Source organism: Myotis daubentonii, chromosome 4 (genome assembly GCF_963259705.1).
Source record: "Myotis daubentonii chromosome 4, mMyoDau2.1, whole genome shotgun sequence".
Classification (NCBI taxonomy): domain Eukaryota; kingdom Metazoa; phylum Chordata; class Mammalia; order Chiroptera; family Vespertilionidae; genus Myotis; species Myotis daubentonii.
In genome coordinates this window covers 4899655-4916113 of record NC_081843.1, presented here as the reverse complement: position 1 = coordinate 4916113, position 16459 = coordinate 4899655, and the positions used below count along the sequence as shown (strand labels likewise).

At 43.5% G+C, this 16459-nt stretch overlaps 1 protein-coding gene across 2 annotated transcripts in view; it reads right to left on the bottom strand.

The window, feature by feature from the left end:
• Positions 1 to 12066: 12066 nt before the first annotated feature.
• MOSMO (modulator of smoothened) overlaps positions 12067 to 16459 on the bottom strand; it is a 66303-nt gene continuing 61910 nt past the window's right edge. Inside the window, exon 3 of one of the 2 annotated variants that reach the window (XM_059692049.1) lies at positions 12067 to 15092. In XM_059692049.1, the coding sequence (XP_059548032.1) occupies positions 14908 to 15092 (185 nt within the window). In that variant the 3' untranslated portion in view covers positions 12067 to 14907. Of the gene's footprint in view, positions 15095 to 16459 lie in introns of both variants that reach the window. The other variant, XM_059692048.1, reaches the window with a different exon arrangement.

Here is a 16459-nt window from a genome sequence, read left to right as displayed (position 1 = left end):
AGTGAGGCTCGCACGGGCCGGAGCAACCAACCACCGGTGGCCACTCCGTGCGCCAGGCGGCTCCCTGCGCTGCCCGGGGAGGGGTGGCGCCCTTTGAGGCCGTTTTTGGAGACACTAGGCTGAGACACAGTTAACCACCCTCACAACTTCCTTTGCTCCTGAATACGTTTTATTCTCTTTAACCCTTTCAGTAAGGGATTGAAGCACAGTAGGAACTTCTCTTTCTCTTACCTTAGGTTCTTGGTACCTGATCGAGGTCAAATTATCTCTGTTTTTATTTAGGAGCGCTAATCTGGTACCATTGTCCAAAATATATTTGCTATGGTCTGAATGTTTGTGTCCCACCAAAACTCCTGTTGGAAACTGTGGGGACCACGCCAGGGTCCCCGGATAGTCAAGACCAATGGGAGCACAGAGACCTGGTTGTCAATACACCAGAATGGCCAAGGCCACTTTGAGCATGAGCCTGATTGGAGTGCCCAAAGCCAAGATAGCATGAGTGGGTGCAAGGACACTGTGCCCTCTGTAGCCAAATGATTGCTGGCCCTGTTGGCAACTAGCCTTTGCCTCTGGAGTAATATACTAGTACAGGTTACTGACCAGGAGTCTGCTAGTGAGCGAGCAGCTAGGAGGAGAAGAGAGGAGAGCTCAGACGGAGCTGAGAGCTGGTACTGCTACAATGTAAGGCTAAGAGCTCATAGAGAGCTCAGATGTAGCTCCCAGGCTACCCAGCCAGTGTGCTGGGCAAGGAGACACAGGGAGACAGGAGAAGCTGCTGAGGCAGAGCTTAGGTGCCACTACGATGGGAGGCGGTGAGTCTAGGGGGCAGCGTGCGGCTGCTCAGGTAACAGCTGTGAGTGTAGAGACTAATGCTGCTTTTTGTGGGAAAGATATGTATTCACCAGCCGATGTGCAGCTGCCTGTTTTATGGGCACTGTCACGAAGGACTGTTCTGTCTGATGGCGATGTAGCCACGGGCTTCTGCAATGAAGACTCATCCCTATATACCCACCGCCTCTCATGGCTTCTCTAAGACTCAGCGTCCAAGGTGGTCCAGCCCCAGGCAGAGGGCTCGGACCCGACCCCGATAACTAGTGAGCAGAGGATAAAGGAGGAACTTGGACTAAGTTCCCAACAGTCAGTACAGTGGGCAGGGTTTGAGGAGGAACCAGCCCTGTGCTTGGCGTAGCCGAATGGAAAGAATGTAGAATACATGGGCTCAGAGCAGCTCAGAGCAGCAGTGCTGACAGCAACCTAACCCCCTAGGTCAGGGGTCCTCAGACTTTTCAAACAGGGGGCCAGTTCACTGTCCCTCAGACCGTTGGAGGGCCGGACTATAGTTTTAAAAAAAACAACTATGAACAAATTCCTATGCACACTGCACATATCTTATTTTGAAGTAAAAAAACAAAACGGGAACAAATACAATATTTGTATTTGCATGTGGCCCGTGGGCCGTAGTTTGAGGACCCCTGCCTTAAGTAATGGAATTTGGGGATGAGTCATGCCAACCCCCTGTGAATGGGGTTAGTGCCTTTATTAAGGAAAGGGCAGGCAGAGCTCCCTAGCCCCCTCCCACCATGTGAGGACCCGAGAAGTCTGCAACCCAGAAGAGGGCTGCCATGGGCCACCTGGTCTTGGACTTCCAGTTTCCGGAACTGTGAGAAATAAACCTTTTTAAAGCGACGTTGAAATGACCATAGTTTTATATCTTTGTGTACTGAAATTTCATTTCTATAAGATAAAGACACAAAAGTAAAATGTATGAATTTAGGGACTTTAAAAGTAAAATACCCTAAAACTAAAAGTTTTGAGTTGTATACCTTAAACCTGTATAAGTTTATTAATCAACTAGAGGCCTAGTGCATCGAGGACCGGTGGGGTCCCTTGGCCTGGTCTGCGGGGATCGGTCCGAAACTGGCTCTCCAACATCCGCCAAGGGGTCCCGGGTTGTGAGGGGGCGCAGGCCAGGCCGAGGGACCCCACTGCTGCACAAATCCGTGCCCCGGGCCCCCGTCACCCCCGATGGGCCTGGGGTGCGGGTGAGGCAGATCGGGGGACAGTGCCCCAGCAGCAACCCAACCCACGCCTCCTCTCCTGGTTGGAGCATCTGCCCACTGGTGGTCATTGTGCATCACATCTACTGGGCGAACGGTCGCTCAGGCTTTTATATATATAGATGCCACCCCAATAAACTCAATTAAAAAAAGAGAAAGATTTAAGTTCACAGCAGGCTCACTTGGTGGCATAATGATTTGAACTGGCATGAGGTTAGTTACAATTTCTTCTTTTCTAAAATTTATTTTTTTAATCTTTACCTAAGGATATTTTTTCATTGATTTTTTTTTTAAGAGTAGAAGGGAGACAGAGAAACATTGATGTGAGAGAGACACATAGATTGGTTGCCTCCCACACAAACCCCAACAGGAGCCAGGGATTGGACCTGCACCCCAGATATGTGCCCTTGACCAGGAATCAAACCCGAGATCCTTTGCTGCACAGGCCAACACTCTAACCACTGAGCAACACGAGGCAGGGCACAATTTATTCTTTTTAATGTGAATCTTTAGATGTTTTGTGCTTAGAGAATGCTGCCTCAGTCTCTGATGGGGATGTTATATAGCAGCGGTCATCAACCGGTGGTCCATGGACCACTGGTGATCTTTGAGGTCCTAAAGATTGGCAACCACTGGTTTAAGGAAACCTTTGGAGCAGTGGTCTCCAACCGGTGGTCTGTGGACCACTCATGGACCGTGAGGTCCGAAAGGTTGGCAACTGCTGTTATATAGTGTATAGTGTCAGCACCTTAATCATTTTTTAAAAAAATGTTTTTATTGCTTCTAGAGAGAGGGGGAGAGGGATAGAGAGAAACATCAGTCGGCTGCCTCCTGCACGCCCCCTACTGGAGATGGGACCCGAAACCCAGGCATGTGCCCTGACTGGGATTGGACTGGTAATCTCATGGTTCATGGTCAATGCTCAACCACTGAACCATCCCAGACAGGCAAATTTTTTTTTTTTTTTTTTTTTTTACTCCTCACCCGAGAATATGTCTATTGATTTTAGAGAGAGAGGGAGAGAGACATACATTATTGCCTCCTGTATCCGCTCCGACTGGGGTTAGAACCTGCAAGCCGGGTGTGAGCCCTGACTGGGAATCGCACCTGCAAGCTCTTTGGTGTACAGGACAACATTCCAACTAACCAAACTACCCAGGTGGGGCCTGATTTTTTTTTTTTATCTGAAAAATTCCAGAGGTCTTTTAACTTTTAATAAGCACAGTAGTAACTACTGTGCAGCATCGAGTCCCTGTAATCCTCACGTGTGGGAATGAGCAGCCACAGTGACTTTATGATTCTTTTTTAGCAATTTAAGACCCCCTTTGATTTTTAAAAATTGAGATCTGATTGACATGCAACATATTAGTTTCCTGTGTACAACACAATGACTTCATACCTGTATATACGATAAAATGTAACCACAATTTAGTTAGCACCTACCAGTTAAACTTGTTTTTAGAAGCCACCTGTGGCATTTTGTCACAGTAGCCCAGACTAAGGTAATGTTCTTATGTGATACATACTTTTAGATATTAACTTGTATTTTGTTTTACTTCTTACGTCCATTTCAAACCAGCAGCAGGTGCTTTGTGATGCGTTGAGAAGCAGTAGCCTGGAGTGAACAGTGCTAAGCCTGATCCGAGAACTGAAATACTAAAGTGACATGTCAGAGCATGGGAAGTAAGGGTTGTATGTCAAGAAGAAAGTGGAAGTGTACCAAGATTCTTTTGGTTAAAAGAGACAGAAACCCAACTCAAACCGGCTCAGGGAAAAAGGGAATTTGCTCCAATAACAGAAAAGCCAGGGACAGCCTGGCTCTGAGTGGCTGGCTCACAGGCTGAAGCGCCCATGGAAATCGGTCTCCCGCTCTGGGCCTCCTGGCGTCTGTGAGGCGGCACTCAGGCAGGCTCTCCTGAGGGTTGGCTCGGATGCCGGATGCCGGGAACACTATTCTTTCCCCACACGGCTTAGCAACCTTTAAGGAGAACACCCCTTTCCCAGGAGTTTCAGCAAGTCCCAGTGTTGGGTTGGTCACATGACCTGCCTATTCCTGAACCCAGCACTATGACTTGGCCAGTTGGCTTGTATCCAGCCCTGGAGCCAGAGAAACCATGTGGCCTACGGGCAGTTTTCCAAACAAAAGAGCTGGATTCTGTGTCTTCTTTACCAATGTAGGGGCATGGCAAATGTGCCCCTGTGGGAAGCCAAAGGGGATGAGGATAATCCCAGAGGCCAGGAAATCAGAGATCTGGAAATCAGAGGGAGCAGGGTTTGGTAGCCACACTTCCGTGAGATGGCAAAACCTATGAGGAAATGGGTTCTGGGTGTTCGCAGGGAGAAAGTCCACAGGCATAGGGGCTCCCAGCTCACAGAGCTGACCATGACCCACGTGTGGGCTGGACACAAAACTACTGGGTTAGTCCCATTCAGCCTGGGACAGTTAGGTCTCAGCAGTAATAAGAGCAGACAGACTGATAGGGGCAGAAAGAGAATACTGGGAACCAGCTAGATTGTAAGAAATATTAATCCTGCTCTGTTAACCTTGATTGTTTATTTTATTCTGACTAAGGAAGGCACATTCTAGCCTGGCTGGCAGTGCCACACAGGACCTGGGAGCTCACTTGGAAATGTAGCCCATCGTTTGGAGCTGCCTATTAGCGTGGAAAGATTAGCAACCTATTGCAGAAACCAGAGCAGCCGGCCCTTTGAAGACCCAGCCCTTTTGCATTTCTATAAACTGCCCATTTGCCCTTTTGCCTACTTTCCTATGTAATCTTTGTCCTTCTACCCAATATAAGAAGCCGGCTTATGGTGGGGGCAGAGCAGATTTCTGTGGCTGACCTGCTGCTCTCCCATGCTGCTGGCAGGATTGGGATAAACGCTCATATGATTCAACCCCATCTGCTTAATTGGCTCAAGTAGTGACAGGCAGCACAGACCCATTGATTGGTTACAAGATGACAAACTACTGGAGGAACCTTCCTAATGTTTGAGCCCTGGACCTTTGCATAACTTCCAGGGTAACTCAATAGCCGTTAGATTTCCCACTAATAAGGTGGAAGGGAACTAGTTGATAGCCTGTTTGGGAAAATTTCCTGGGTGCTTAATTCCCAAAAGGGTCTCAATAAAATCAATGGATGGCATAATGTAGCTCACCAATGAAGGAAGTTACAGTACTGCTTAGCGACAGCTCCAGAGATAAAGCTTGACAACGAGAGGGAAATGATGGAAGATTAACTACAAACTTAATAACTTACCTACTGTTCCCCCCCCCCACCAACAGAATATGTAACATCCACAGAATGTTTCTAAGTAGGACTACCTTTCATGGTTGTTTTATTCCACAGCCAGAAGCAGCAAACCAGAGTTAGCTGCTCATGCCTGAGCCAAGGAATCATGTCATGAAATTGGGACAAGGTTTTTTATATCCTTTTGACAAGCCAAACTGGTAATGTGGTACAGCAGAAATAGTCCTAGATTTGAAGTCAGGGAAGCCACATTTGAAACCCAATTCACCAATTACAAGTTATAGAACTTTGAGTACATCCCTTTTTTGTTGCTAGAATTTTATTAAATACTAGAGGCCCAGTGCACAAAATTCATGCATGAGGGGGTGGGGTGTCCCTCAGCCAGGCCTACACCCTCTCCAATTCGGGATCCCTCTTGCAATCCGGGACTGCTGGCTCCTAACCGCTTGCCTGCCTACTGGCTTGTTTGCTGTCTAACTGCTCCCCTGCCAGCCTCATCACCCCTAACCGCCTTTGTCCTGAAGGAAGTCAGATGGTCAGATGTCTGGTCTCCCGGTCTAATTAGCATATTACCCTTTTATTAGTATAGACTAGAGGCCTGGTGCACAAAATTTGTGCACTGGAAGGGGGTCCTTCAGCCTGGTCTGTGCCCTCTTGCAATCCCCCCTTGGGGGATGTCCGACTGACGGCTTAGGGGAGCAGGCCTAAGCTGTCAGTCGGACATCCTTAGTGCTGCGTGGAGGCAGGAGAGGCTCCCGCCACTGCCACTGCGCTCGCTAGCTGTGAGCCCGGCTTCTGGCTGAGCAACGCTCCCACTATAGGAGCGCACTGACCACTAGGGAGCAGCTCCTGCATTGAGTGTCTGCCCCTTGGTGGTCAGTGCATGCCATAGCAACCGTTTGTTCCGCTGTTCAGTCAATTTGCACATTAGCCTTTTATTATATAGGACTAGTGGCTTGGTGCATGGATTCATGCACATTGAAAGGAAATTAATTAGAAGAAATATTTTAATATCACTATTTGCCCTTTCTCTATAATAGAAATGTCAACTAAATTCACAATTGACAATGACAGATTGAAACACTCAGGCGCCAGTGAGCGTTTTACATGTATCGCACATGTGCGAGTCAACTTAGCCTTTTATAGTTATAGAATAAACTTGCTTAATTAGACCTGCTTTCTGATGTAGCTAAACTTTTTCCAGCCCAGTGAAGCACCCCAACTTCTCTTTTAGGTAATTGTCAGCAACACAGCAGTAAATATCAACATGAAGCAGATTATTATTGTAGATCATGCAGGGAGAACAGAAGGTAAAATATTTAACTGCAGCAGTGTTTGACTATATTCTGTTCAGTGAGAAAAACTGGTCATTTTCAAGGTCCACCATTTCTTTCTTCTTTTCAGTTGGGTCAAATTTCCAAACTTTCTAAATCTCCATTTTCTGGCTAATGAAAATAGGATTCTACCAAGTCTCCTATCTACCTACTCCAGGACTTCTGTGAGGACCAAATGAGGTATGGGAAAACGCTTCACAGACATTTGGTTAAAGTGTAAAATGTTTGCACCTGGCTATAGAGGCAAGTCATGTTCTTGGGCTGAAGAAACTCCAAGGAGACTAGTTGCTAGGAGAGGAAGCCGGGCATTGCTATTTGATGTCATTACTCAGTGCCCAGAGCCACCGATTATGGGCTGGGTTGTGGGCTGCATTTTGCACCATGGGGTCTCCACAGCATTGGCTGCGATTTGGTGGGCTGTTGCTTGGGGTGGTGGTGGGGCCTGTGTCCCACTTGAGGGAGCCAAGTGTTGGTTTGTTGGTGCCAGGTCTGTGGAGCCGTTTCTTTGCAAATGGCCAGTGCACATCAAGGCAGCTCCTGCGTTGAGTGTCTGTCCCCTGGTGGTCAGTGCACATCATAGCGACCGGTCTGACGTCGGAGGGGCACTTAGCATATTAGCCTTTTATATATATGGATTGGTGATCAAGCAGTAGCAGTGCACACATTGTTGAGGAGTCTAATTGTCACCCTTGTGATCCATAGTTTTTCTAGTCCATAAAATTCTTCCTCCTACTCCACAGAGGATACAGTAAAATGGCATATGGAAAAGCACATTAACATGCACTTAATGTCCATTTCTTTCTCCAAACTTTTAATGAATGCCACTTTATTTATTTATTTATTTATTTATTTATTTATTTATTTATTTAAGAGAAGGGAGATGGAGAGACAGTAACAGCAATGAGAAACATCAGTTGGCCACCTCCTGCACGCCCCCTACTGGAGACTCAGCCCAAAACCTGGGAATGTACCCAGACGGGTAATGGAACTGGCAACCTGTCAGGTGCATGACACAACCACTGAGCAACAACAGCTCATTTTAATGAAGGACACTATTTCTTAACCACAGTGCTTTCAAAAAGGTGAATTGCCTTAAAGAGTAGTTGATTCCTTCCATTAGAATTTGAGGTTACTATGATATTTGGGAAGTTTCTGTTATCTAAGGTCTAAGTTCACAGCAGCATTATTTGTAATAACAAAAACTTGGAAACAACCTTAACATACACTAACAGGGCAAGATATACATATTACAGCCCCATTAAAATGAAGATCTATATTTACTGACAAAGATATGTTTAAGAAGGAAGTAGTGGCAGATGTGTATAATGATCTTGCTTTTGTTAAAACTAAGATAGATATATATATATAAATATCTGGAGATTGGATCGAGGGGAGGAAACTTTAATTTCCTATACTCATTAAAAATAATTACAGGTGCCTTGGTCAGTGTGGCTCAGATGGTTGTATCCATGCTCCCAAGAGTTGCTGGTTCAATTCCCCGTCAGGGCACATGTTTGGGTTTCATCCCCAGTAGGGGGTGTGCCGGAGGCAGCCAATGGATGTTTCCCTATACCGTGATGTTTCCCCCTCTCCCTTCCTCTCTAAAAAATCAATAAAAATATAAAAAATAATTATAGTCGTGTTAACTGTAAAAAAAAAAAATTGGTTCTGTTTAGGGCCGTGGTAATGTCCTCCACAACAGCACTGATGACAAGAAATAGTTATGGTGACCCTGAAAACAGAATGAGGCATGTGAGTGGGGGTGACTGCAACTTGAGTCCATTTTGCTTCTCACTACATTAGCAAAATATTTAGAAGGTGAGGCAGTTAAAAGCTTTCTCAGATATGTGGATTATTTTTTCCTCTTGAGCAATTTATTATGGATAAAGGAAAGGATTTTCTTGGATTGGTTCATCAACTATATTTGTATTTTTCCCTGAAGAACAAAGCAATGTAAAGGAATGAGTTTTTACTTTTCAATTTAGGAAGATTCTTGAATGGTCTGAGACAACTAAATCAAATATTTAGACAACATGAAGAGTGCCAGAGTGAGGACAGACCATTAATTTTACGGACTTATAACTGCATCTAAAATGAGTTCAAATTTTTGAGTCCACTCCTTTTAGCAGAAATAATTAAAACCACTGTGGCAGACCAAACCAAGTCTTTATGAAACATAACCAATGTATCATTTCAAGGTTATGGAGAACCCACAGCTCGAAGAAACCTCCAGTCTCGGGATCCAAGGTGTCGAGTCTACAGACATGCCTTGAGGAGGTCAATGAGACTGGCATATTACACAGCCAGATCCTTACCAGGAAGGACTGCATTGGCTGCTCGAGGCAAGCCTTGGCTTTCAGAAAGAAGTCCACCGAAGCAATTCTAGATGACTGGATCCTTCAAACCTTCAGGAAAGTCTCATGATTTTCCTTTATAACCCAGCTCTGAATTTAGTTATGATAACTCAATTCATGAGTAAAGCACTCTGACAGGTCTCTAGGGAACATGAGAAAGCCAATTCCTTGCATTTAAGAGTTTACAATCTAGTTATAGAGAAGTATTTAATAACAGCTTTGGCATTTGAATGCTTATTATGTGCCAGGCACTTTCCACGCTTTATCTCATTTAAACCAACAATAACACTATGATGTACTATTAGCCCAATCTACAGATGAGAAAACCAAGGCTCACAGAGGCTAAGTGATTAAGGGTTGCACCACTAGACTTGTGGAACTGAGGTTTGAATCCAGGCAGCCTATATCCCTCTATTAAGTTGTTACAGAGGTATAAGCAAAAGAAAAAGCACAAAAAATTAAATATAATTCAAATATAGGAGGGATTAGGGAAAACTGCAAGGAGGAGGTAGTATAGACACAGTCAAGACAGAGGTGTTGTGAAAGAATGAACAGGTTTGTCAGTGGAGAGAGAGTGGTGGAAAGAAGACGGAGAGCCTGAAGCCAGACCATGAAGGGTTTTCCATGCTGTGCTAAAGAAGTTTGGGCTTCAGCCATGTAGATGGGGAATGACAGGAACTGGAACCATACGCTTTCATTTGTTAAGATTATTTGGGCAGGAATGACTTGGATGGACTGCAGTCGATGACTAGTTGAAGGAAGACTGGGTCAAGTGGCTATCGGGTTCGAACAGCTGTCCAAGGCCTGTCAAAGGCATTCTGTCCTGTGCCGAGTGTCCTGCTGAAACCTAGTTGTGTGCCGTTGCCACAGCCAAGAAGCTTCTCTGAGTCCCTGATCTGGGAAATGGAAATGCTGAGCCAGCTCTTGCAGATTCCATCCAGCTCTGAAATATTCTACGTCTCATGAAAAAGTTCTTGAAATTTAATGTTGGGTGGTATTAGTCTGTGGAATTGGGGCTGATTGGTAGAAACCTGGAATGTGCTTGAAAATATCATCTCAGTATTTTCTTCTGCTAGAAAAAGAACCAAGCTTCTAAAAGTTAATATGACATTATGCTTTCTAGCTTTAGCACCACTTATAACTACTTTTATTTTGTTGCTGGGTAACTGAGACCCAGAAGTGTTGACTTTGCTTAAAAGAAACAGTCTTGGTGTTTTTTTCTATAATCTTCTCAGAGTGGCTAGAATTGGTGGGAGACCAGGTAACAGTATTTTTGAACCCATGTTATTGGTTTGAGAGCCAATCTGTTGCCTTTTCATAAGGTATTACCATAGAGAAGGGAAAAGTGCCCCCCTAACTTAGTTCAGTATAAACCCACCATTACAATTTCCAACTGACCTATTCACTAATAGGCTTATGGAAAAGAACTCTTCTAATACCTCTCATCTGTGTTATACACCAGGGTAGGGTTGGACGGTGCAGATGGGTGAACAAGTTATCCTGTTTACCTGGAACTTTCTCAGTTAAGACACTGAAAGTCTTGTGTCCCAGAAAACCCCTCAGTCTTGGGCAAACTGCAAAAGTTGAGCACAAGAAAATGCACTTAAGATCCAGAACTCCAGAAAGTCCAAATCCTACCTTGTCTTACTCTCTCAACTCCCCATTGAGGCTCCAAAAGGGGCCATATAAAGAGGAGACAGCAGCAAAGGGTAAATACAGTGTTTTACTTGATCATCAGTTATCAGACTAGGCTCATCTCGATAGCTCCGTGAAACCTTGACAGAGCACATGGACAAGTCTAGACACCAAGGGTCTCTATTCCTCCTTCAACACAAATCTAAATCTTAGAAGCTAAGATCCTTTGGCCTGCAGGAAAAGTAGAAACAGAAAAAGGAAGCAAAGATGAACGGGCTTAGGTCTTTGTGCAAGGAAGAAAAGATGGCTGGCTCCAGGAGCCTGGGCTCAGTTCTCTCTCCTCGTTCAGAAACATGAAACACAAGGGAGAGTCACATGTGTATGGTCTTTTCTTGCTGAGTGACTCTCATTGGTAAACATGTTGTGACCTATTCTGGAATATTAACGGCATCTCTCCTTAGATGGGGAGCTGGGAGTGGGAATGGAAGAAGAGGGGGGAGACTTTTCCCCACACTGCTAACAGCAAAACCAAACTAAGAGGCATGGAAGTGCCACTGTGTGAATATGTGAAATCTCCAAGTCAATTTTGAAATAAATTTTTAAAATCAAAGCTTATTTCAAAGTAATAGAAGCCTTTTTAGTTTCTTTAGTAGACAATTTATTTTGATAACTTGCTCAATAACAAAAATACAAGAAAATTATGTTCATTTTATACATTTTGTATTAACAATTTATTTTGAAACTATTAATTGAAAAGTGTTATAACCAATTACAAAACAATTCTTAATAAAGTTTGGGGTAATATACAGACCTTGATCACAAACTTCAAAATCTCTTGCGGTGATACAATAAGTCCTGTGTAGGGAACCCAACCTACACAGGCCACTTTTTCCCTTCATATATTTTTATCCTTCAAAAATTAGCTCTGAAAGACAGCTTACTGTTTTGTATTGTGAATGTACATTTAATTTTAGAAGAAGATTAAAGTGGGTTGGTAAAACAGTCACTACAGTCAGAGTAACTGTGGCTAGCAGCCTTTTAATGAAGACAAAATCAATGCAACTGTTCTTCCCGTGAAGCCCACGATGCAAAACAATAGCTAAGAGTGACCCAAAGCTAGTTCCCAACAGAGGTCAGGGCCTTCCTCTATGTCAACAGACCGTGTGCCGCCAGGACTGATCATTTACTTAAGAGATTAAACCGTGAATTTACAGAACACCAAGTGGGGATACCAAAACTTTAGGCAAAAGGGTAAGAAAAAAAATCAATGAAGTCTTGGTCATATAGAACACTAAAAAGAAGGGGGGCGGGGGAAAGAGCTATCCTTTAAGAACAAAAAAAATGGAACATAAAGTAAGTTTATAAGAAGTAGAAGAGTCAGAAAAATCACATACACACATTGACAACAAAGAACATGGATTACCTTTGGAAAGAATCATACTGAAATGTTGCTTTTAATGAAAGGAAGATTTTCCACATTTACAGGTGTTTAGGCATATTTAATAGGAGCTTCCAAAAAATTCAAACTAATTAAGTCCTGTGCAAATAAAACCTATAACTAGTTTTCAGCAGATTTTACAGTGTGTTCTTAGGTATGAGAATTCACACTCTAAAAACAAACAGACAAAAGTTTGACGAATGATTGCACCATAAAACAGTGTTTTATATACAGTTTACAAGCTATGATTTCCTGCTATAAATTAATACTGTACTATATAGTACTTATTGTGACCTTTTAAAAGCAACTGCTGACAGTTGTCTCTCTGTTCACTTACAGGATGTATAGAATTTTATATGAGTGAGTCCATTTCAGTGTCTGGTCTGGAAGAATACAAAGGTCTGACGTCACACACTGTGATGGATGGTTTTAACCGGGTGCTGACTGGTTGTAGGGAGTTTCCCCCGTCAGTCCTTTATGCACTGGACCTCCGAGATGATGATGAAATTATAGTCAACTGAATGGTTTGGGTAATAGATACAAGTAAACCTTACGCTCTGTCATCCTGCAATGTCACTGTAAGTGAAAGAAGTAAACAGTGGGGAAATTCTTAGCAGCTGAGAAACTTTCTCTCCCCATCCTCATGATCCAGTTAAAAATATTTTGAGAAACTATTTACAATAAAACGCATCTTTTTGGAAGAGAAGAACTCTCGGTCATATAAATTAATTTGAACCACACTTTGCTAACACTTTATCTCAGTGGTATAATGGTGACAACCAAGCTTTCCTTCAAGTGACCCATGGGACCGAGGACCAGTCACATAAATCCCCCTGGGAATAGCGATCCCAAACGCCCCCAGAACACGTCCAGTGGTACTCTCAGTCCTGACCAGACATCACAACACTGGGGAAAGAGAGTCTCTTTCAAGCATCTTCTAAGGTTTCTTTGGCCCTGGGAAGGAAAAGTGTGACACCCCTAACACTCCAGGAATGCGCCTCAGTGGTGGCTCACCTCTTACCCCCCTTGAGTGAGCTGCAACACTGGGGTTTTCTTCCACAATAAAATACTGCTGAACTCACAGTGAGATGCAGAAACATGAAGCCAGCCAGCGTGGAAAAGAGCAGCTTCCTCCACTTCGCACTTGGGACACCTGAGGCGGCAGCCCCGCTCTGAAGTGCCCATTCTCCATGACCTAAGCGTCTGAAAAGCAGTGTGTGTGTGGAGCTGTACTACACGGTGCGTGGACTTCACAGGGCTCTCCTGCCCGGACACTCGCACTGCCATTTCCTCTAAAGAAGAAAACGCTTAGCTCCGTTGGCATGAAAGACCCTCCTGCCCCACGTTTCAAACAGGAGATACCTGCAGTGTTCACCTGGAAAACAACTATGCACTGACACGGGGCCTGAGACGTGGAGAAGAGAAATGTGTATTTTAAAACAACATGTGGGTTCAGGGCCAGCGGCAATGCTTCTTTAGGAAAAACATAAAGCTGTGGGTTTGCAGCCCTTTCACGTAAATACAGGAAGGTCAGGCTTACAGCACATGAAAGACGTTGTATTGCTCGGGTTTTGGTAAAGGAGATGTGCTAATAATAATGCCTATGGATGAAAAGAACACACTTAATTGTTACAGCAGAGTGATCCTGGAGGGGGGGGGGGGGAATAAATGGCCAGAATATTGTGAACTGACACCAGTAGACAAAGAACCTGAACAACAAACAACAGCTGCCCATAATTTAAATTGTGCCAAATTCCCTCACTCCGAGGTTTGACATGGTCTTACCTTCTACTGTCACATGCAAACAACTTAACCTACAAAGAATTTTAGCTGAACTTAAAATTGCACCTAGACAGACACGGGATTATTTGTACCTATTACAAAAACCTGTTAAAATCAAGGGCTGTTACAAAGAATGAGGTAAACTGAAGACTCTCTCCACTACGCAGCCTTCAGATAAATGGCTTTTTTCTATTGAGTTCTAGGTTTGCACACCACAGTGTTTTGCTAGCAAAGCATTCAGAGTTCTCTTCTAGGAACCGTTTGCATGTGTGTGTATAAACTTACACACGCACGCACGCACACACACACACATACACACATATATACACTGTATACTGCATCAGCAAAATATATATATTATATATATTTATATAAATATAAGGAACATTTCCCCCCCCCCACCCCCAGTAACATGTTTCTTAGTGTTTTATTTTTTTTTGTACACAGAGAATAGGGAATTTCAGAATTTTTACATACATTTTAGCAAACAAGTTTTGATCTATTGGCTTCTTGGTGCAGTAACGCAATGGCAATCCCCTCTGGTGCCACAGGCTCATACAACTACAAGGAAGCTGTGAACACTCATTTCTTAGGAGGTGAGGCCAGCCCCACAGGAACTTCTCTTGCATCCCTCTGGTCCACCATGTTTCATAAATACTTAGAATTTTTTTCCTCAAATGAACCATTAGACGTTAAAAACGGAACAATAGAGTCACAAAGGGCCCCATGCTTTTCAGCAGAAAGCATTCTCCCTCCCTAGGCGACTACCACAGTGCAGACCCGACGGCCTGGAAATATGCTCAGGGGGTTAGTCAATATTGTCTGTATTTGGTTACGGAAAAGGCTCTCTTTTTTAAAAAAATCCAAAGTGCATAGTGAGAACAAATCAAAGCTTTTTTTTTTCTTCTTCTTCTTCTTTTCAGCATCAGTTTCATCTAAGCATCTTTCTAAGCCAGGACTACTCAGATGCCTTGCCTTTGTCCTCCCCACCCTCCAAAAATAAAAAATTTAAATAAAATAAAAAATAATTAAAATGTCAAGCAATGTAGACATTCATCAGCCTGGTAAACAAACTTTGCCAGCAAACAGAAGTCCTACTATTGTAAAGAAAATGGATAAGACAAAAAGTACATATGATGACCCAACTACTGTGTTGTTGGGTAATTTATAAGGTTGACCTCCGACTTCATTGATGTAAAATCCTATTGGAAATATTAGGGCAGCCATACAGAAAAGGATCACTGTAAAACAAACCAAAACACAACATTAGTAACATGGTTTGGTGATTAGGAAAACAATGAAAATTTGGCGCAAAGGAAGTTTATAAGAAGGGTTGTGGATTGATAACATGGTCAAACCTGTCAAAACATAAACCACTTGTCAAAATATTTGCATATACGACAGATCATATAATATCCCCCAAATCTAACAATTAAATTCAGGAAAAGCTGGATTAGCCTTTTGAGACAATTTCAAATATCAGCGTTAAGAAAGGTCCCCAAACCTACCAAGTACTCATATGCATTACTCTTGACCATTTACTTAAATGGTGATTCGGGGCTACATTCTGGCTGTGCTACTGAATAGCTGTGTAATCTTAGGCTTCTGGCTCCCTTCTGAAAATGAAGTAAATGCTAGAAGTATAAACAAACGTTAGCAAGTCCTGGCACAGTGCCAGCCACATTGAGAGTAAGTGCTGAATAAATGTTGCATGTCATTGGAGTTATTATTTTGCCAATTCTCTGTTCCTCTCAGTTGGTACTAGTTAAAAGGAATCAGAGAAAGGGTACATCCAAGTACCATTTACCTCACTCTGGTTTAAAGTCAGCTAGTGGAAAGAATCTCAGACTTCCGCAATGATTAGCAAATTGTCAGAGTGGCTATCTCTTATCATGGACAAAGCCCCCTGCCCCCAAACCACCCACCTGTTAGGTTTCTGAATATACACAAGTGGGGGAGGGTGGGAAACCTTTGAGTTTTGTATACAAACACAATGAAATCTAGTATTTGCTAAAAATGTTTCTAGAAAAATATCAGAAAACCCACTGTCTGAGTAGAAGTAATTCCACAGGCCACTATTTCAGCAAACAGTGTGCTCCCCGGTGCTATAGAAGAAATGTTCTGAGCAAATGCAGACTGCCTACGGATAGGCTAGTTTTTCCAAGAAAACAGTTTATGCTTTTTGAAAGCACATTGGTAAAATGTGAACAGTCTTTCCAATTCTGGAGGCAGAAACATTTCTCAGTGTAATGTGAAGACAGATTACTATACTCCTTGTATATGAAGAGTTGAAGCTTTCCGTTATAATCTGAATGAGAAACCTTTCCCAAGTTAGACCCATCCCAGGAACAGTGACAGTCCTGGATAAACATATCAGATGACACTTGTCTTAAATTACTTTTGGGCCAATCAATAAAACTTAATAGAGTCCTTTAAAAGCCAAAAGAAGAGCCCTTGCTGGCTTGGCTCAGTGGATAGAGCATCGGCCTGCGGACTGAAGGGTCCCAGGTTCGATTCCGGTCAAGGGCACATGCCTGGGTTGCGGGCTTGATTCCCCAGTAGGGAGCGTGCAGGAGGCAACTGATCAATATCTCTCTTTCCCTCTTCC